Source organism: Phascolarctos cinereus, unplaced genomic scaffold (genome assembly GCF_003287225.1).
Source record: "Phascolarctos cinereus isolate Bilbo 61053 unplaced genomic scaffold, phaCin_HiC Scaffold_4;HRSCAF=312, whole genome shotgun sequence".
Classification (NCBI taxonomy): Eukaryota; Metazoa; Chordata; class Mammalia; order Diprotodontia; family Phascolarctidae; genus Phascolarctos; species Phascolarctos cinereus.
In genome coordinates this window covers 671891445-671911728 of record NW_027555847.1, presented here as the reverse complement: position 1 = coordinate 671911728, position 20284 = coordinate 671891445, and the positions used below count along the sequence as shown (strand labels likewise).

Sequence of the window (20284 nt, the reverse complement as noted above, 5' to 3'; positions counted from 1 at the left end):
AGATTGAAATAATTATCAAAATATTAATTTATGTTTTAAAGTTCACAGACTGGGGCAGCTAGGTGGCACAGTGGCTAAAGCACTGGCCCTGGAGTCAGGAGGACCCGAGTTCAAATCTGACCTCAGACCAAATACTTGACACTTACTAGCTGTGTGACCCTGGGCAAGTCACTTGACCTCAACTGCCTAAAAAACAAAAACAAAGCTCCTGAACTGGGACTAGCTGTGTGGCCTTGGGCAAATCACTGTACCTCTCTGAACTGGGACTAGCTGTGTGGCCTTGGGCAAATCACTGTACCTCTCTGAGAGTCAGGTTCTTCACGGATAAAATGAAGGGGGAAGAAATCATACCAGCTTCTGTAAATAGGGATAAAAAGGTGCTCATGTGGGCTCACAGTCTGGACTCTGAGTCATGGCATTGTTATTTTATTTATAAGCTGCATAGCCTTGGGTGAGTCCCTTCCCCTTTCTGGGCCTTGGTTTCCTTACCCATAAAATGAAGTGGGTGGAGAGGATCCCTCCCACTGCTGGTATGCTAGGATTCTATGGCTAATATCTCCATCATCAATGTCATAAGATCTTGTTGAAAACCTTTTGGCCACTAACATCTGGATGTACTGGGGCCTGTATCTCCAGAGCCAGGAATTGGGAGGGAAGACAGTAGCCAGGCCCCCATCCTCCTGGAAAAGACCCTTTGCCCCACTGAAGTACAGGGGTGGCATTCCCACAGAAAAAGAGACACAGGACAGCTGGCAGGGGACATTGCTGACTGGTCCAAGCTGCCGTTGGGGGCATAAAGCACAGAAATGAGGGCTGCTGAATTCATCAGAGCTGACCACCTGTTGTAGGCTGAGCCCCTGGCAAAGCCTAGGATGGGTGACTCCCAGCAGTTGGAGATGTAGCTCAGAGCCGTTTCCTTGGAGGCTGTCAATACTGTCTTCCGTGGCTGGTCAATGTCTGGAGTGAATTGGGGTTCCTCAGGAGTGCACATCTGGGATAGGCTAGAGGTACTTGGGTGACACTCACAGTGTCTGAGGGCCACTCAGTGTCTGACCTGGATGTCTGATGGTCTCTCAGGCCTGTATCTCTGAGAGAGATGGAGCCATCCATGGCCCAGTTTCAACATCCAGAGGTTGATGCTACTACTCAGATACCAACTTGGATGTCTGAGGGTCGAAGCTGCCTCTCCCCCTCTGCCAGGAAGATGCTCAAAGCCCGGTGCAACAGGTGTACCCCTAGCCGTCTGCGCCGATGAGGTGGCCAGCTTGCTACCACACCATAGCAGTGGCCTTTCTTCTGATTGGAGAGCACCTGCATCCCTGGGGAGATAAAGAGACCCACGTTCATACAGAAGGAACTCGTCCCACCCCAACGGAAAGTCCGGGGTCTTCCCCAGGGAAGGTGGCTTGTGGGCCAGGGTCATTCCCATAGGCTGCCCCGACTGGCACACACCGAGGGCATCCACTAGGCACGCCTCCCGCGTATAGGCTTCTACTGCAATGACGTTCTGGAAGCAGTGCAGGGAGACCACACCGCGGCCACCTGCCCAAATGTCCAGGATGCGCTGCACCTTGGGGCAAGTCTGTGGGGAGAGAGACTAGGTTACAGATCCATCAATTTAGTCCCACTCCGGACCCCTCCGACTTGCCCTCTTGCAGTCCCAGCACCTGAGTTTGCCTGTTCCGTTGATGGCGCAGGGCCTCGGAGAGGTGGGAGTATGGCCGAGTCCGAGTGCCCTTACCCACGTAGAAGATGGCATGAGTAAAGGTCTGGAAGCATTCGGCTGGGCTCAAGGTGTGGCATCGGGAGGGCAGGTTCTGGGTCACCCTGGGACACAAACAAATGTCCCCACAACACAGATGAAACCCAGGTGCCAGTCTATCCCGTACTTTTCCTAGATTACCTATTGGTGCCCAATTCATCATCCCCTCATCAGTGTCCAAACTGCCTTCAACTCCAACATCACCACTGCCCTGATCAGTGACCCTTAAGTGACCATCCAGTAAGCACTGGGAGTTTTTAACAGTTCTCATTTAAATGTTGAATTTTTATCTCAAATTAATTTTTGCCACAAACTTTTTCCCAATCTATGTTCTTTTCATTTTGATCACATTTCTTTCTGTTGTACAGAATATTAACATTTTATATCAAGGCATCTATCTCATCCCTAATGATTCCTTCTGTTTTCTTTTTGGTGGTTGGGGGGGGTGAGGCAATTGGAGTTAAATGACTTGCCCAGAGTCACACAGCTAGTAAGTGTTATATGTCTGAGGCTGGATTTGAACTCAGGTCCTCCTGACTCCAGGGCAGTGATCTGTCCATGGTACATGATTCCTTCTATTTAAGAGAGAAAAAAGTATCTTCCTTCTACAATTAGGATAAGTACATTATTCCATTTCCTTCCATCTTTTTTTTGTTGTTGCTGTTGTTGTTGTGAGGCATTCAGGGTTAAGTGACTTGCCCAGGGTCACACAAATAGTGAGTGTCATGTGTCTGAGACTGGATTTGAACTCATGTCCTTATGACTTCAAGACCAGAGTTCTATCAACCAAGCCAACTACCTGCCCCCCCATCTTTTTTTTATAGTTCTTTCTTATGTTTAAGTCTATCGTAAAGCTGGAATTCACTGGGTTTTATGGTGTAGGATGCAGGTCTGACTCATTTCCCACCAAAGAGCTAATCCATTTACCTCTAAAAAAAAAAGATAAATGCTTTGCTGATGGTCTTTTTCATATCCTTGCTACTTACCAATGACTCTCTCACCCTCACAAAACTCTCTTGTAACAAACCAACCAGTTTTCCCACGTCTGTTTGTAAATAACGAAGGTTTCTCCAATTCCTTTTTTCCCCTTTGTAAAATGAACATTTATCCTTTGCATGTATTTTATTAGGTCTGAATTGGACTAGATGGCCTTTGAGAGCCCTTCTGTGTGAATGCCAGAGCTGGAAGGATCTGTAGAGTATAGACTACAGTATGTCAGAGCTGGGAGGGCCCTTGGAACACAGAAGGTCAGAGCTGGGAAGGCCCTTAGAACACAAAAGCGTCAGGTCTGGGAGGCCCTTAGAACACAGAATGTCAGAGCTAGGAAGGCCCTTGGAACACAGAATGTCAGAGCTAGGAAGGCCCTTGGAACACAGAATGTCAGAGCTGGGAAGGCCCTTAGAACACAGAAGTTCAGAGCTGGGAGGGCCCTTGGAACACAGAATGTCAGAGCTGGGAGGGCCCTTAGAACCCAGGAGGTCAGAGCTGGGAGGGCCCTTAGAACCCAGGAGGTCAGAGCTGGGAGGGCCCTTAGAACACAGAATGTCAGAGCTGGGAAGGCCCTTGGGACACAGAATGTCAGAGCTAGGAAGGCCCTTGGAACACAGAATGTCAGAGCTGAGAAGGCCTTTGGAACACAGAATGTCAGAGCTGGGAAGGCCCTTGGAACCCAGAAGGTCAGAGCTGGGAGGGCCCTTAGAACATTGGATGTCAGAGCTGGGAGGGACTTTAGAACTTTAAATGGTAGAACACAGCATGAGAACATTAGAACTAGAAAGGACTTTGTTGCTGTTTTTTGGTCTTGCCTGACTCTTTGTGACCCTGTGGACTGTAGCACGCCAACACTGTCCATTAGGTTTTCTTGGAGTGGTTGCCATTTCCTTCTCCAGTGGATTGAGGCAAACAGAGGTGAAGAGACTTGCCCAGGGTCACACAGCTATTAAGTGTCTGAGGCTGGATTTGAACTCAGGCCTTCCTAACTCTGGGCCCAGAACTCTGTCCACTTGAGCCAAACTAGCTATCAAACCTACTCCTTTATTTTACAGTTGAGGAAACCACGATCCAGGGAAGGGAAAAGATTTTGGCAAAGTCACACAGAAGGAGCCAGGTCCTGAACCCAGGTGACTGTCCATCCAAGGCTCCTTTCTTCATATACCAAGCTACTCACCTGCCCCCTGCTGGTGGTTTACATACCTGGGGTCCAGCAGCAGGTAGGTGAAACTTGACTTAACAATCCCCCCACGCCACCTCTGGGTGGGGCCTGGCTGGTCAAACTGCTGGGCCAGGACATCCTCATCATCCTGGGCGTTAGGGACACAGCCTGTCTGCAAGGCCTGGCTCAGCTCTGGGCTGCACCCTGCTGGGGCTGGATCATGTGCAAACCAGGAGAAGAAATAGGGTCAGAGTGTAGCCTCCTTGGGGAGCTCGCTGTAGAAGGGGGAGACAGTGTTTATCTAGAATAATCCCTTCATGAGAGAAACAGGGCCAAAGAAGAGACTTTCCCACTCACACAGTGAATCATTGGCAGAGCCAGGACAGTCAGGCTGGGAGTTTGTTGAAGATCCCAGGATAATTGGGAAGATTCCCTAAGACTCTGTTTCCCTGGACGTGGAGAGAAATCTCCACCCAGAAGCCCCAGTGAAACCCATCACCTCCCAGTGAGGAGAACTCACCAGCTGGCCCCCCAGGGCTCCCCTCCTTCAGTCGCTTCAGGTAGTATTGTCTGGTGAAGGGAGTGACAGGGCCCGGGCTCTCCCCAAAGGCCTGAAGATGCTGCAACAGCTCCTGGTTGGACAGGGTGGAAGGGTCTCGTGATGGGAAGGGTGTGGATGGATGATGGCTACATTGTCCATCTGTGACTGTGTCCTCAGCATGCAACAGATGCTGGTCAAGGAAGCTGGGCCCAGCCTTGGGATCAGTATGCAGAGGTTCTGTGGGCTTGGGCCCAGAAGTCTGCAGGGACTGTTCCACGGGGAGCAGTTGAGGATGCAGGATTGGACGGACCATAGGTGGTTCTAGAGGTTTCCTCCCGGAATTCCAGCAGGAACTGGCTCTGAGGCCTTGGGGGATATGGTCCTCTTCATCTTCACCATCCTCTGTCAGCCACATGATAGCCTCATCCTCACTACTCTGGGAAGTCTTGTCATCAGTCAGGAATTCACTAAATGGGGCATCTTCTGTGAACACTACCAAGTTGCCAGTCTGGGTGGTGAGGGGAACTGCTCTAGCCTCTTCTAAACTGTCCAGGGTTAGGTACTTTCCTTCCCTGGGACTCTCATTGTTTACAGAGCCTGGGCCACACCTTCTGGGCAGCGTCTTCAGGGGAGGGCCCCGCTCCACACTCTCATCAGAAAGGAAGGAGCTGTTGCCCTCACCATTGTGGGAGACCAAACCCTGGACCTTGCAGGGTGTCCTAGTGGTAACATCTTGGGGCTCTAGGGGGAAAACCCAGAACCAGTCCCCTCAGCTGAGCATTCAGATGGACCACAGGGTCCATATTGGCCGGTAGCATGTGTGGCTCATCTAGAGTGGCCTGGGAGTGCCCAGCATTCAGTATCATGGCCCTGAGCTCAGCCCTCAGGTCTGCATAGGCCAGATCCTTCCTGGGGGACCCTGATGTTTGGGGAGTCCTGCTATCTGGGGAACACATGTCCAAGGGCGCTAGTAGGGTGGGGCTGGTCCCTGCCATGCTGCTTGGCTGGGACCCACTCCCATCCTTCCTGGGCTGAGATGGTAGCCCCAGTGGCATCTGGGGTGATGGGGCTGGAGGGGACAGCATTGGGCACCTGGGCGTCAGGGCCAAAGGCTTCCACTGCAGTGAAGAAGGAGTCGCTAGAGGAGGAGCTCGTATCAGCAAGGAGAGAGCTGGGGACTGTCTCATCTTGATCTTCACAGGAATAGTCTGGGCCTGGGTGAAAGAGGCAGCTGTGGTCTGGGGAGATGTCATCCAGTGGCAAGTGGGCCACAGGACCCAACTTAGGAGTTGGGGAAGGTGAGGAAGTGGGTTGGGGAAAGAAGGGTGCAGGGAAGCTGAAGTCAGGCTTAGGATGAGCTGGGAGAGTCTGGCTTGGGAGGGTGTACCCAGCCTCCAAAGCCTCGCTCTCTGCCTCACTCCCTTCCAGATGGTGTCTGACTAGGCTGCCCGGAGGCATCGGGCTAAATGCCACGTCTGAAAGTCCCCAGATGCTGGTGTCAAGGTCATCTCTATTTAGGGCTGAGAAATCCTTGCCTTGATCTTCTCCTCTGCAAAGGGCTGGGCCGAGGGGCGCCTCTTCAGAGCCAGCATGCTCCCTCAGGATCTCAACACATGCCTCGTTGCCCTGCTCCAGGGCGAGCTCCAGAGCTCGTTTCCCATCCTAAAAGCAGAACCTTGAGGAGACCAGCCCTCCCCACCCCACGGGACCTAGTGCTAATCACACACTAGAGGACCCCGCCTTTCCCCACCCACTAAAGAAACCCTAAGTCCCAACACCAGCCCTCCAGACCCCCAGAGCCCCTAGGCACCTGGTCCTGAAGCTCAGGGTCACCTCCCTCCCTCAGAAGGAGTTCCAGGCACTTGTAACAGCCCCAGGAAGCAGCTACATGCACAGGGGTCAGGGCATCCTCCGACCTAGAGATAAGGGGCAGTCAGACCCTGGGATCACAAGCTGTGTCCTTAGACCAGGGTCTTCCTGATAGTAGGAGCCCCGCCCCGCCTCCAGATTGGTGGAGGAGGGTCCTTGAAGGGTTGTCACAGGTCAGTTCCCTACTCTCAGGGCCCCCCTGTAGAGAACGCTGCTGATGAGAGTTGGTTTGGGCGGGAAGGGGAAGTGGGGGCAGGAATTTCCTAATCTCCACTGAAGGGTTTTTTGGTCCCAGGGCCATGTAGGGGAGGGTCCAGCTGTGTCCCGAGGTGCCTGGGGAGCGCCGAGTCCTGGCGCGGTACCGGGCATTGGGGTCCGCTCCGTGCTGCAGCAGCACGGCCAGGCATTGCAGGCCGTTCTCCCGCTCGCTTCCCGCCGCCAGGTGGACGGCTGCCACGCCGTCCGGGAGCACCAGATTGGGGTCAGCCCCGAGCCTCAGCAGCGATTCCACCTCCCTGCAGGGAGCAGAGAATCCTGGGGCTGGAGCTGGGGTCCCAGCTGGAGCTAGTCGAGCCTGGATCGGGCTCCAAAGCCCCTAGCGCCCCCGGCTGGGCCCCGAGCCCCAGGGGGAGCAGATCCCCGACTCCTCGGCCGAGCTCTGGGCCCCCGGAGGAGCCGAGCCCCGGGACCCACGGGGAGCAGAGCCCCGAACTCCCCAGCCCTTCCCTCCATTGGGCGGAAGGCCCGCAGCCCCGGCAGCGCAGGAGGGGGTGCAGCGGTCCCGCCCCTCACCGCGTCTGCCCTTCGAGCAGCGCCTCTCGAAGCCTCCGCGCCAGCCCCGGGGAGGCAGCGCTCAAGCCTCTCCCGGGACTGGCCAAGCCGGGGCCATCCTCTGTCCACGGTCCCATTGCGGCCATTCGAACTTCCCTCGCTGCCCTGTGCGCCTGCGCGGCCCCAGCAGCCGCGCTATAGGCGGGCACTGTCAGCGGCCTAGGGCAGGGGCGGCGCCAGATGTGCTGCCGCATCTGCGACTGCCGAGCCCTTGGATCAGACCCGTTACCTCGCCGGTTACCTCGCCCAGGCCCCCGAGCAACTGAGATAAGCAGCTGGAGGGCGCCTGGACCTAGGCGATAAAGCGTGAGGCTACGGGGTGAGGGGCAGCAGTGGACAACTCTCCCACCCAGAGCGTGCCCAAGAGCTAGGAGAGTCTCATTCACTGCACAAACGAGGGCATGGGACCGGAAAGGGATTTACCCAAGATAACATGGGGAGGCACGAGTGAAGCTAGTTCTAGCAGGCTGTTTGGGAGAGGTTTGGGGCACAGGCAGGCCAAGGGCCTGGGCTCCCTGACTCCCCTGACAGCAGTCCAGCCACTAGCTACCCTTGCTTAGGGCCTTCCTTCCCTCTGATTTGCAATTCCCCTCCCAAGGTTAAACCCAGGTCAGTGGCTGAAGTCAGCCTGAAATGAAACAGCGGCCATTATTTGTCTCCAGCACTGGACAACACAGCTAAGACGGGAAAGGGTAGATGCTTCCTCAGGATTTGGCCACTGCCCACAGTGGCTGACCAGAGGGGACTTACTAATGATTGGATACTTGGTACCTGGGGACCATTCCAAACCAAATCAATGTGAAGATGAACTTCCTAGTAATCAGAGCTGTTGGTGATGAAATAAGGCTGCCAATTAATCCCTCATCACTAGAGGTCTCCAAGAAGCTGATCATGGACACCATGAATTCTTAGGCTGATACTGTGATTTTCTGAACATGTCACCGAAACAGTTTAAGCTAAAATATTTTCAGTTATCACTGAATTACAGAATCTTTGATTCGAAAGGGAGCCCCACTGTCTCCAGTCTGACTCCCACCAGAACAGGAATCCCTTCTATCCCTGCTACCTGACTGAGTATTCACTATCTCCCCAGACAACCCATTCCACTTTCAAACAGTGCCATTTGTCAGGATGTCCCTTATGTTGAAGTGAAAGCTATACTCTATTGCTAATTCTGCCCTCAAAGGCCATGGCCTTCAAGACACTTAAAGAATACACCTATTCCTCTCAAGCTGTCTCTTCTCCATACTCAACATTCCCAGTAATTCCCCCACTATCTTGGTACTGATTGTCTTTTCAGGGAACAATAAGGACTAATTTTGTTCCAATACAGGGTAAAGGATTCTTAATCCCACTGATTCATTAAATGATGGGCTTCCATGGAGAAAATCTGATTGGGAAAAGTTCCATAACACTCCAAGCCCAAGTCCTAAATAGTCCAGTTGGACCTCGGCCTTTGGACCATGAATATGGAACTGGAAGGGGGCTCAGAGACCGAGGCAGGTGAAGTAACATGGCCAAGGTCACATAGGTGTTATTCATCAGAGATGGAATTTGCACCCACGTCCTCAGACTCTAGAACCAGTGAATGGTCTTTCCACTGTACCAGACTGCATAACTAAGGCAGTCAACTGGTCTCATTCTCAGGCATGAAGTAGCAATTTTCTGCTAATGCCCCCAATGCCCCTCCTCCTGTCCACAGCCAAGCCCTGATCTCAGAGGCAGAAAACACTTCAGATAGCCTCTAGTTCCATTTCTGCCCGATGGACAGTACTTCTGACAAGTGCTCACCCTCTGATTAGGGTCTGAATTTTGCTGGCATACAGCCAAATCTGCCTCCCTGAAATTCTGCCCACTGCTGCCCTCTAGGGCCAAACTAAGGAAGTTTGGTCACTCCTTCCACTTCACAGCCCTGCACACCTTCAAAGAGAGACATCATGTCCCTTCTAAGTCTGTTCTTCTCCAGGCTAAACCTTCCTCATGGCATGGATTCCAACCTTCTCCCCCACCCCTGGCTGGTTTCCCTCTTCTGATCATGTTCATTCAAAACTATTTCTCCTAAAATGTGGCCTACTTGAACATAAAACCCTTGAGTAGGGACTGTAGATTTTGTGTTTTTATCCCCAGAACTTAGCAATGTTTGACACAAAGTTTCACCCAGAACTGAACAAAGTACTCTAAATATGATATGGCCAGAGTAAAGGGCAGCAATATTCCCCTCATTGTGGGCATGATGCCAAGACCTAGGGGAAGGACAAAAGATAACCACCTGCCCAGGTCCAGAACACGATACTGAGAATTTAATACACAGTCAAAATTTGCCATCATGAGGCCCACAGGCTGCAATTTAGCATTGTGGCAAGACAGGCCCATGCACCCAGATCAGTCATTGACTGGACCTTCCCCAAGAGCCACCATCTCCACTGGGGCCACAACCTCTGTCCTTAAGGACCCTTTTCCAGGGCCTATGGAAAGAGAGTTCATTCCACGCAAAGGAGGAGAGCAAAGAGCCTAGAAGCTTGAGGCTGGCCTTAAACGGTGGCTTCCATTTCAGCAGATTCTTCTTCCTCCAGGAGGCTATAGGAGGCATGGGTCTGGACAGGTCTCTGCAAAGGGTGGGCCAAGAGTTTGGCCATGCAGTTGTGCAGCTCCACAGCTGGTCCTGCCAGAGAAACCTCATACTTATAGCTGGTGCCTTTGGAATCCAAGCCTCCAAAGAGGGCGTATGTATCCTAGGTGAGGGCAAGAAGGGGCCACAGACCATGAAATATGGGCACATATGCATCCACATGCACACACAAAAGGTGAGGTCCTATGCACAGGCAATCAAAAGAGAGGTCCCCTGGCTCAGGGGAAGGCAAAGACCCCCTAGCTCTGGTCTTCCTCCATTCCAAAATGGACAGCTCTAGGGACAGGAATATGTGGAAAGGGCTCTCCAAACCCGGTAACCACCCTCAAATAGCTATGTTGTTTGTTTGGGGTTTTTTGCTCTTTTAAAAATACAAATTTATTTATTTTTAGTTTTCAACATTCCCTTCCACAAGTTTCTGAGTTCCAAATTTTCACCCCGTCTCCCCCCTCCCCCCACCCCAAGATGGCATGCATTCTGAATATCCCTTCCCCTAGTCTGTCCTCTCTTCTATCTCTCTCCCCTTCTCTTATCCCCTTCCCCTTCTATTTTCCTGTAGGGCAGGATAAACTTCTGTACCCCATTTCCTATATTAAATAGCTATGTTTTTTGATGAGGCAAGGGGTGAGACTAAGTGGTGATGCAGGAAGTTATGCTGGCTGCCTTCAGCAAATTCAGGCCACAGCTGCCCTGTCCTTTAGGGAGGGGGGCCCAAACCTGTGATTTTTACGGCTGTCTGGAGTTCCTGGTGAAGTTTCCTTCACCCGTGCACAGTAGACTCTTCTCTGCAAATGAAGGTCTTAGAGTACGGCCTGAGGGCCCTGGCAGTGACCCACCCAGGGGGACACAGCCAGTATACGTCAGGATGTGGCCTCGGTTTTTCAGAGGCAGCCTAATATGGTTGGAAAACTCTGGACTTGGGAGTCAAGAGTTATCCTACTCCTATCCTCGTCCTTCGGTCACTTATAAAACGTGTACCACTGAGTAAGCTATGACTTCTCTTGAGCCTCAGTGTCCTAGACCATACAAACAATCGTTATCATTCCCGTGCTGCCCTCCCAGCTTTGACACTCTGATTTCTCAGACGCCCACTAGTTCTGACAGTCTATGTTTTATAGTCCACGTTCAAATGTATAATTTCACCAGGCAGTCTGTTGTTGAGGCTGGGGCCTCCCAACACTTTTCAGGCTATGACACATCAGACAGTTGTCTGGCACAGACTCAGGGGGCTGAGGGTCCACGCTGCTCAGCCAACAAGCCAACCGTCTGTCCTTTTGCCCCAAAGACCCACAGCCCTATAGAATGTCAAGGCTGGAAGGGACTTTCGAGTTCATCTAGTCCGGCCCTGCCACCCCCCCAAACACATTTTTCAGATGGGAAACCTAAAGCCCTTCCATAAAAAGCCCTTCTACCAGGACTTCGAGCCAAGTTCACCCTTCTATAGTTGGCAGCCTTGCCCTCATCTCTCATCTCACCTTCCAGCTGGTCTCCTCTTCTTTTTCCTCGGTACCATTGTGGATATATACCACATCAAAAAAGAAGTACGGACACTGAAGCATCTTCTACAGGGAAGGAAAAACAGCAAACTTTTTTTCAGAAATCAAAAAGGTAGCATGCTTTACTAGAAAGAGAGCTGGCCTGGGAGTCAGGAGAGACCTGGGGTTAAATTCCACTTCTGACCATTAGCTGTGTCCGAAAGGACCTCAAGCTTCAGTTCCTTTATCTGTAAAATGGGGCTAATACCTATGGTCCAGCACACCAACAACAGGGCTGCTATGAGGAGCAAAGTGAAAATACAGATAAAGCATTTCACAGACACTATTCTGACCAAAACTTTAGGGTGGCAAGAAAACACTGCATCAGCTCCATGACTTCCATACAGATATGACTCCTAAATCTTCTGCTGACAAAGAGGGTTCTCTCTCTCATCAAAGGAAATGGATCCCACAGCAGCCCACTGCCCATGTTCAACAACACAGAGTTAGGAAGTTCTTCGTGATGGCAGTCTAAATGGAAATGGCCCTGGTGTGCCCGTCCACTCCAGCCTGGCACATTTCCACCCTTTACTAAGTAACTATGTGCACTACACTATGCCCGCTATCACACAGAGAGGGAGAAGGGGGATAAATAAGGCAAGGTCTTTGCCTTCAAAGACCTCATCATCCAACAAGAGATGTATGAAATGCAAAGCAGAATATGGTAACTGTCTGGAGGGACAAGGTGCTATGAGATGGGTTAGGGAGAAGTCACCTCTAGCTCAAGGAGATTTTAGACTTTAAGAGAGGGTAGTATCTAAACTGAGCCTTGATGGGCAGGTGGATTGTCAACAGAAAGCAATGAGGAGAGGTCATTCCATGTATAGGAATGGTGCAAAAAAAAAAAAAGGAACAGAGGAAGAAGAGTAAAGGATGAACTAGGAGAGCTCAGCAGTCCAGTCTGGCTACAACAGAGTGTGCAGGAAAGAAAGTAGTGTGAGATCAGGCTAGAAAGGTAAGGTGGAACCAGATTGAGAAGGATCGTGAATGTCAGAGAAGGATTCTGGACTTTCATTGATAGTGACTGGAGAGCCATTGGCGGGTTTTGAGCAGGAGAATGGGATGATCATGGCAGTGGACTAGCACTCCAGAAACCTATTCCTGGATCATCTGGTCACCAGATTTGGAAGAGTGGTTCTTCTCCAGACATCTTAACCTTTTTCTCACCTACCTTTATGGGCTCCATCATGGCAAACTGGGCCTGGCAGGCAGGGCGACTGTATACCAAGATGGTCCGCACTACATAGGGTGGTGGGATGGTCTGGACATTCTCTGTGACTGGAAGCTCAATCTTCTGCTGTCTAGACCAGTGGAGAGAAAGGGGTATGTAACATTTCAGAGCACCTCTGACATCCTGTCAACTAATACTTAAGAGATGTCATGCCAGGCCCTTCAAAATACATTCTGCTAACATGGTACCCTGCTGCCTAAAACACCAAGACTTTCTAATCTTTGTGTCAGGAAATGACAATAGCAACAACTTACATAAGGTTGAAAAGGCTGTCCAAGTCTGGTATGCAAGAGATAAGGACCAGTGAAAATGCCAGAGACCAGTTCTCTTGAGGACCAGATCACCATCTCTGGAAATGCGGGGCTCCTTCTTCAAGGCCTCCACAACTCCTGAGTGTCTTCTGTTACCCTCCTATCTCTCAAAGCCTCATTTCAATCTGCCCCCAAAAGGATAGGAAGCCCTCCCATTCTAGTCTAGTTTACAAACAAGAGTCCACGTCCCACTACAGGAAAAGGCAGGAAGGCCAATGATGACAAAGAGCCTTTTGATAATTACTGTGGGGTGATCAAGTCACCACAGGAGCCACCGAAGTAGAAAAACATAGGCTGGAAAGGGAATGAGGAATTGGGCAGAACAGAATGTGGGGAAAGAACAGAAGAGCCTGGGAAGTTGGCAAGGCTGGTGATATCAAGGGAGAGACTCTCTTTCTGACAACTGTGGAGGTGATGCCATTAGCAGTGAGTAATGCTTCTTCTACAGGGCCACTGAACCCCTTCCTCTCTACACTAGGTGTTGTGGGTCCCCTCCCCATCCCTGCCCCAGCCTCCCCCTTGGCCCTTTCAGAAGGATACTGAAGGCCATGCAGGTAGCGGTTTCGAGGTCGTAGAGGCAGCTGCACAGCTCCCTGGGGTCAGAAGTCAAGCCTGAGAGCTAAAAACAAAACCAGGGCTGCTCACCTGTTTGCCTTTCTTGGTCTGTAGGTCCCACCTCCCAGATAACCATTTGATAGGCAGACAGCTCTTTGGGGGCAGGTACTATTTCTTCTACATGTAAGCTCAAATGGTCCTACAACAGTCTCCATCCCCAAGGTCCCCCTTAGACTAATCAACTTTTTCTGAGGATCTGAGGTAGGGCAAAGGGGGGAGGGGTTACAGGGCTCAGTAATGAGGGAGCTTCAATTTAACTGGCAGTTCTCATCAAACACCTTGCCTCTGTTGTCTGTGGTTTCTCACGAGCTTAGGTCAAACTTACATGTTGTCATAGAAGGACAAAGCTGTATAACAGAAAGACCACTAGACTTACAGACAGGGGACTTTGGTTCGACTCTCTGTCACCTACTAGTACACTGCCCCCTGGAACCTCATTCTTCATTTGCAAAATGAACTGGGGTGGACGAGTTGGCCAATCACTGAGGTCTCAGTGATACTGAGCTCAGACATACTACATTTTACACCTCTCCTGACTCTGATTCCCTATGTTCTAAGGTTCCAGGTAGCTCTATGTTCCATGTTCTAAAGTCCTTTCCAGTTCTAGGATTAGAAAGCACTTCCATCTCTGATATCCTGCGTTCTATGTTCTAAGGTCAGGTCCACCTAAATATGACCATTTGTGATTCACTTAAGGTAAGGGAAAGGCCCTGGCTGGAAGCTGGAGATCAGGTGGACTTCTAATATCTTCCCAGGAAATGGAAAAGGAGTAAGGGAAAAGAAGCAGAAGGGGAAGGAGAAGAGGAGCAGGGACTCCTCCCACACTCACTCACCCATGTGGTGTCGTCATTTATGACCACGAGGGCAAACTCATGGCACTTGTCAATCTTGTGTTTCGTCCGAACAAACATCTCGATCATCTTCTGGGACACATTCAGGGCGTTGGTCTTTGAGCTGGTCAGGGATGACAGAGGACATTCAGTGGGTTCTAGGCAGTGCCAAGGCACCTTTCAGGGATGGAGAGCCACTATGGTTTCTCCAAGGACAGGCACCCTCAAAACTTACGACATATCTTGGGAATGGAGGCTCCACGAAGAGGTCACTTGTCTGGGCTAAGTCACAGGGGACTCTACAGTCACCGTCAGTTAGTGTTATGTTCTGTGGCATCCCAAGGCCAGAGGAGAATCAGGCTAAGATATCCTCCACCCACCCATGCAACAGAGGTATACCTTGGTCATTTAGTCCCTTTTCATGCTCTGCATTTCTGCCCCACAGAAATCTGACTGGATGGTCCCCCTTTCCCTCCAAATAAGATCACAACTGATATGCTGCCAAAAGAGCTAAGCTAACTACAAATTTGGCTTTGCCCTCTATACTTCCTGTCCAATCAGTTGCCAAATCACATTGATTCCACTCTCCTTCTCATTCCTATTGCTATCAACCTAGTTTTCCTCTTGACTACATTAGTCTAACTGCTTCTTAACTGGTCTTCTAATTTCTTTTTCCTCTCCAACTAATGCTTCACATGCTGACAAAGTGATTCCCGCAATACATAGGTCCCCTCTGCCCTCTGCGAAGGCATCACAGGACCAATTTCACTTTTGTTACTCCAATCTTCCCATCTGTCCTCACCTAAGGATCCAAAGGTGGAAGGAATGTAGGATCAGAGAGTCCAAATAGGCTTATAAATTAGGGGAGAAAAAAACCTCTCACCCATTAAATGACTCCAGTTTTGGCAAAGACATTTCCTCTGACAGGTCCAGGCATATGATCTGTGTTACAGGCAAGGGGGGGGGGATATATGAAGAACAGTTAACATCCACTTAAACCCACCTCCCTGTCCAGTCCAACCCCAGCAAATCATTCAGCCCCTTGAACCTCAGGCAAGCTGCAAAGTAATAATGTCACCCCAGGTCAATTGTGCTGGCCCCACCATTAGGACTTTTCTTTTTTGTCTAGGCAACAGGGTTAAGTGACTTGCCCAGGATCACACAGCTAGTGTTATGCGTCTGAGGCTGGATCTGAACTAAGGTCCTCCTGAATCCAGGGCCGATGCTCTATCCACTGCGCTGCCTAGCTGCCCCAGGACTTCTTTTCTAATAAAAGAAAAGTCACCCCAAGAATAGGATTCCTTTAAAAAGAGGGATTCACTTGAGACACCACAATCTTGGTTATAGCTTAAATTAACCAACAAGGATTTAGCAAAAACCTACCTAAGACTCTTTGTAAGATTTAAAAACTCTACTATGTACTAAACGTGTGACCCTAGACAAAACATATTTAGTCTCTCTGAGCCTCAGTTTCTCATCTGTAAAATGGGACCAAAAAATCCTACCTTACAAGATTGTGATAAGGATCAATGGAGGTGCCAAGTACTAAGCGAGCTAATAACAATAATACAACCCAGTCTAATTGTGGGCACGGTGGGCACCTATTCCATCTAGAATGGCGGGAATTTCCAGTTTTACCAGGAAGTCCCAAGCAGCCCAGCTCTGACATGAACCAGAGATAATGTACTAGAATTCCAGGCCATTACAGTTAGAAGAGATTTTTTTGATCACTGAGTTCAGAAAACTCTGGGAAGACTTGTATGAATTGATCCGTACAACTATTAATATACTAATAACAATATTGCAAAGACAAACAGCTTTGAAAGACTTAGGAATTCTGAGTAACTCAATGACCAGCCACAATTCCAGAGGATACATGCAATAAAACATGCCACCTACCTCCCGACAGAGAGGCAATGGACTCAGAGTGCAGACTGACATAGGTTTTTGAATGGCCAATGTGAAAATTTATTGTGTTTCCCTATATATGTTTTGAACAGGGATTTTCTTTTCATTTCATTCTCAAGGGGGCAGGGGGGGGCATGGAGAATAAGGGGAAAATGGACTTTCACTGATTCAAAAAAATAAAATTTAATTTTTAAAAATCCTTTAGTCCAACCCTCTTCATTTTATAGGTAAGGAAACTGGGGCTCCAGGAAGGGGCTGCTCTTGCAAAGCCAAGATAAGAACCCAGGCTCCTCCGAACTCTGGCTGGGGAAAAGGGTACAAAAGGAACTAAACATCAGTTCTTGGCCAACTGGCTTCATTCAGCACCTAGATGAAAATAAGGTTACTCTAAAAGCAGCTTCCCAGAGGACTGCACCAGGCTGCAAAGTGAGTTCTGGTGTTTAATGATCCCCTGACTCCTGTACTCAATACAGTATCCTAGAAAAAGGAAAGCAAAAAGTCTCTTTGGGTATGGGACCCCGGAAGCCTTCTGGACCATACAGATACATGGTTCCCTGTGCCCTCTCCTTCTGGGTCCTCCCATGCCATCATGTCTGTGCAACTGAGAGCTCTGCACCGCAGGCTTGTGCCACCACAATTAGGGCTAAAACAAAAGTCTCCCAATTCTTCAAGCCAGAAGCAGATACGCACCACCTTCTCTGGGCAATTGACTCTGGGAGTCCGGACCTGAAATTCTGGAGTCTGCGGTGGCACTTGCCAGGGTTTGCCGTTGATGCTAGGTGGATTCTGTGGGCTGTCATCAGCACTGGCTGCCTCACCCTCGCCTTCACTCCGACTCCCCACGCTAGCTTGGGCACTCAGGGCTCGGTCTTCAGCTCCCTCTGGATTGGATCTGGTCCTAGGCCTCTGCTCCATCACCCGCTCCTCCTCCTCATCTGCAGTACTTCCCGATTCTACTGGCTCCATGGCTGGGGACCTCAAGCTCAAACTGGAAACTCAGCTCAGAAGACAGGCCAACCCCTCTGAAACAGTACCAGGGATAGTTTGATTACATTAAATTAAAAGGGTTTTGCACAAACAAAACCAATGCAACCAAAATTAGAAGGAAAGCAGAAAGCTGGAAAACAATTCTTACAGCCAATGTTTCTGATAAAGGCCTCATTTATCAAGTATATAGAAAAATGAGTCAAATTTATAAGGATACAAGTTGTTCTCCAACTGATAGTCAAAGGACACGAACAGGCAGTTTTCACATGAAAAAATTAAAGCTATCTATACTCATATGAAAAAATGCTCTAAATCACTATTGGTTAGAGAAATGCAAATTAAAACAACTCTCAGGTTCCACCTCACACCAATCAGATTGGCTCATATGACAGAAAAGAAAAATGATAAATGTTGCAGAAGATGTGGGAAAAGTGGAACACTAATGCAGTGTTGGTGGAGTTGTGAACTGATCCAACCATTCTGGAGAGCGATTTGGAACTATGCCCAAAGGACGACCAAACTGTGCACACCCTTTGATCCAGCAATACCACTACTAGGTCTGTATCCCAAAGAGATCATAAAAAAGGAAAAGGACCCACATGTACAAAAACATTTATGCAGCTCTTTTTGTGGTGGAAAACAACTGGAAATTGAAGGGATGGCCATCAATTGGGGAATGGCTAAACAAGTTGTGGTATATAAATGAAATGGAATACTATTGTGCTGTAAGAAATGAACAGGCAGATTTCAGAAAAACCTGGAAAGACTTACATGAACTGATGCTGAGTGAAGTGAGCAGAACCGGGAGAACGTTGTACACAGTAACAGTAATACTGTATGATGATCAACTATGATAGACTTAGTTCTTCTCAGCAATACAATGATCAAAGACAATTCCAAAAGACTCATGATGGAAAATGCTGTCTACATCCAGAGAAAGAACTATGAAGTCTGAATGCATACTGAAGCATACATTTTCACTTTTGCTGTTGGTTTTTTTACTGTTTTTCCTTTCTCATGGTTTTCCCTTTTGTTCTGATTCTTCTTTCACAACATAACTAATGTGGAAATATGTTTAACATGATAACTTATATCAGATTGCTTGCTGTCTTAGGGAGGGGGGAACACCAGGGGGGGAGGGAGAAAAATTTGGAACTCCAAATCTTATAAAAATGAATGTTGAAAACTATCTTCATATGTTATTGGAAAAAATAGAATACCATTAGGTGGAAAAATAGATATGCTAATCCTAACCTTGTATCATGAGGAATGACACAGAGATAATGTACTCATAAACCATGCTATGAGGGGCCATAATGATGCAACAATTTTTTACTGCTGTATACCATGGGACTATATCTTTTTTTCAATAGCTCCAGTTTGTGCTGAACAAAGAGTAATTATCTGGTCTAAGAGAAGAACAAGTGGCATTCAATCTGTGAGTGCTTTGAAAGGGAAGTAAAGTATAGGTTTAATATCAGAATTAGGAGAAGCCTTAGAAGGCAGAATGTCAGCTCTGGGAGGAGGAGGGGGCCTAAGAACACAGGCTGTCAGAACTGGGAGGGATTCTAGAACAAAGGACACAGAATGTTGGAACTGGAAGGGCCCCTAGAAAACAGAAATGTCAGAACTAGGAGGGCCCTTAGAACACTGAAATGTCAAAGCAGGGAGGGCCCTCAGGACACAGGATATCAGAGCTGGGAGGACCCTTAGGACACTGAATGTCAGACCTGGGGAGCCTGTAGGACCCAGAATGTCGAATGTCAGAGGTGGGAGAGATTTTAGAACAAAGGACACAACGCTGGAGTTAGAAGAGACTTCAGAACGATGAACAGAGAATACACAATCTCAGAGTTGGAAGGGCCCCTAGCGTCTTTGCTCCTAAGGTTCTCCAACTTGGGGTAACACTTGTGGTCGAGCAGGACCAGCGCTAGTCACAGGTTAAACAAACACAAAAAAGCGAAACAGACCCTTCCCTCAAGCAGCTGACATTCTATCAGGAGAAAATACATGCCGGTGTAAATAAACACAAAATACACAGGAAATAAACACAAGGTAATTTCCGGAAGAGGCGCTAGCAGCTCGATGGATCAGGAAAGACTGCTCCGAGTTGAGCCTGGGAAAGAACCAGGGATTCTAAAAGACAGAAACTAGAAGGGAATGCACTGCAGGCATGGGGGTTAGTGCCGCCTAAGCAAAGGCAAGGAGGAGGCAGACGATACGCCAAGCACCAGGACACCGACCGAGGGTGCTGGCAGGGGCTTCGGAGATTACCTGGTCCATATGCATCCTTTCCCAGGGGAGGATGCAGAAGCCCCGAGAGGTGTAGCCCCCCGCCCTCCCTCCCCCCGCACCAGCGGGCAGGGCCCGCCATTCCTCCCACTCTCGCCTCCCTCCCAAGGCGCTGGCCGCCGGCCGGGGCTCCGAAGCTCCGCCGCAGCCTGTCCTGAGCTGTCCCCGCCTCGACTCTCACCTCCCGGAGCCGCTTCCCCGGCAGTCGCTTCAGCAGCGGCAGCTCCGCCTGGAGGCCGCCATCTTCTCTCCCGCCCCCGGAAGTAGGGCCGCCGAACGGCCTGCTGGGAGTCCTCAGAGTTTCCGGAAGACGCAGCTGGGGCGAGGAACGATGAACAGGAGGCGGGACCTAGGGGGTGTGACCTGGCCCAGACTGACAGGATAGTCTGGGGGCGGGGTCTGCGGGCTAAGGGCGGAGCCTGCGGGCCAAGGGCGGGGCCTGAGGGCTAAGGGCGGGGCCTGGGATTAATTTCATCTCTCCACTCCTTCATTTTAGAGCGTAGGGGTCTGCCAGAGGGTAGAGAGAAGTGTCAAGGGGGTTGAAGGAATGTTTCATAAATAAATACGTTATCTCACTGAAATATTCCAAAAGGTGATAGTGAAACAAAACTGTTTACTGAATAAGGCTTTTTTTATGAAAAATTCATCTTTATTTTTTATGTGCATATCCACGGTAAACCCTAGACTTTATTTCTCTTCATACCAACACAGGTTAGTAGAAAATTCACGAAAGCCAAGGTAGTGTAGGGACCCAAAAAACGCCTCAAGTTCCTAGTTCCTTCAGTTAACTC

The 20284-nt window shown here is 49.6% G+C and overlaps 2 protein-coding genes across 4 annotated transcripts; both read right to left on the bottom strand.

Moving 5' to 3' along the window:
• Positions 1-9: 9 nt before the first annotated feature.
• Positions 10-7056, bottom strand: ANKLE1 (ankyrin repeat and LEM domain containing 1). The gene is made up of 10 exons (XM_078151822.1): positions 7018-7056; positions 6687-6919; positions 6266-6371; positions 5396-6117; positions 4435-5219; positions 3956-4127; positions 1668-1827; positions 1453-1582; positions 299-1319; positions 10-251 (listed from the first exon to the last, which is right to left on the bottom strand). The coding sequence occupies exons 1-9, from the start codon at positions 7054-7056 to the stop codon at positions 1147-1149; spliced, it is 2520 nt and encodes an 839-aa protein (XP_078007948.1). The 3' UTR covers positions 10-251; positions 299-1146.
• A 2377-nt stretch (positions 7057-9433) lies between these two features.
• BABAM1 (BRISC and BRCA1 A complex member 1) lies at positions 9434-19784 on the bottom strand. Of its 3 annotated transcripts, XM_078154071.1 has the most exons (10): positions 19675-19757; positions 17973-18125; positions 16905-17236; positions 15190-15248; positions 14310-14430; positions 13402-13480; positions 12805-12829; positions 12491-12620; positions 11260-11346; positions 9434-9817 (listed from the first exon to the last, which is right to left on the bottom strand). In XM_078154071.1, the coding sequence occupies exons 3-10, from the start codon at positions 17178-17180 to the stop codon at positions 9542-9544; spliced, it is 1053 nt and encodes a 350-aa protein (XP_078010197.1). In that variant the 5' UTR covers positions 17181-17236; positions 17973-18125; positions 19675-19757; the 3' UTR covers positions 9434-9541. The 3 variants fall into 3 exon arrangements, with proteins under 3 accessions (XP_078010197.1, XP_020825028.1, XP_020825030.1); XM_020969369.2 differs by lacking the exon at positions 17973-18125 and having other exon boundaries at positions 19675-19784; XM_020969371.2 differs by lacking the exon at positions 17973-18125 and having other exon boundaries at positions 9588-9887; positions 19675-19784.
• Between the last annotated feature and the right edge of the window lie 500 nt (positions 19785-20284).

Coding starts and splice junctions, on each gene's coding strand:
- BABAM1 (XM_020969369.2), bottom strand. CDS start 17,180: ATGGAGCCAGTAGAATCGGGAAGTACTGCAGATGAGGAGGAGGAGCGG. Junction 15,249..16,904: donor TCAATTGCCCAGAGAAGGTG/GTGCGTATCTGC, acceptor CCTGTAACACAG/ATCATATGCCTGGACCTGTC. Junction 13,481..14,309: donor TAAATGACGACACCACATGG/GTGAGTGAGTGT, acceptor TTTTGTTTTTAG/CTCTCAGGCTTGACTTCTGA.
- ANKLE1 (XM_078151822.1), bottom strand. CDS start 7,056: ATGGAGGGAAGGGCTGGGGAGTTCGGGGCTCTGCTCCCC. Junction 6,372..6,686: donor GGAGCGGACCCCAATGCCCG/GTACCGCGCCAG, acceptor CCTTATCTCTAG/GTCGGAGGATGCCCTGACCC. Junction 5,220..5,395: donor GGACATGTGTTCCCCAGATA/GCAGGACTCCCC, acceptor CAGCTGAGGGGA/CTGGTTCTGGGTTTTCCCCC.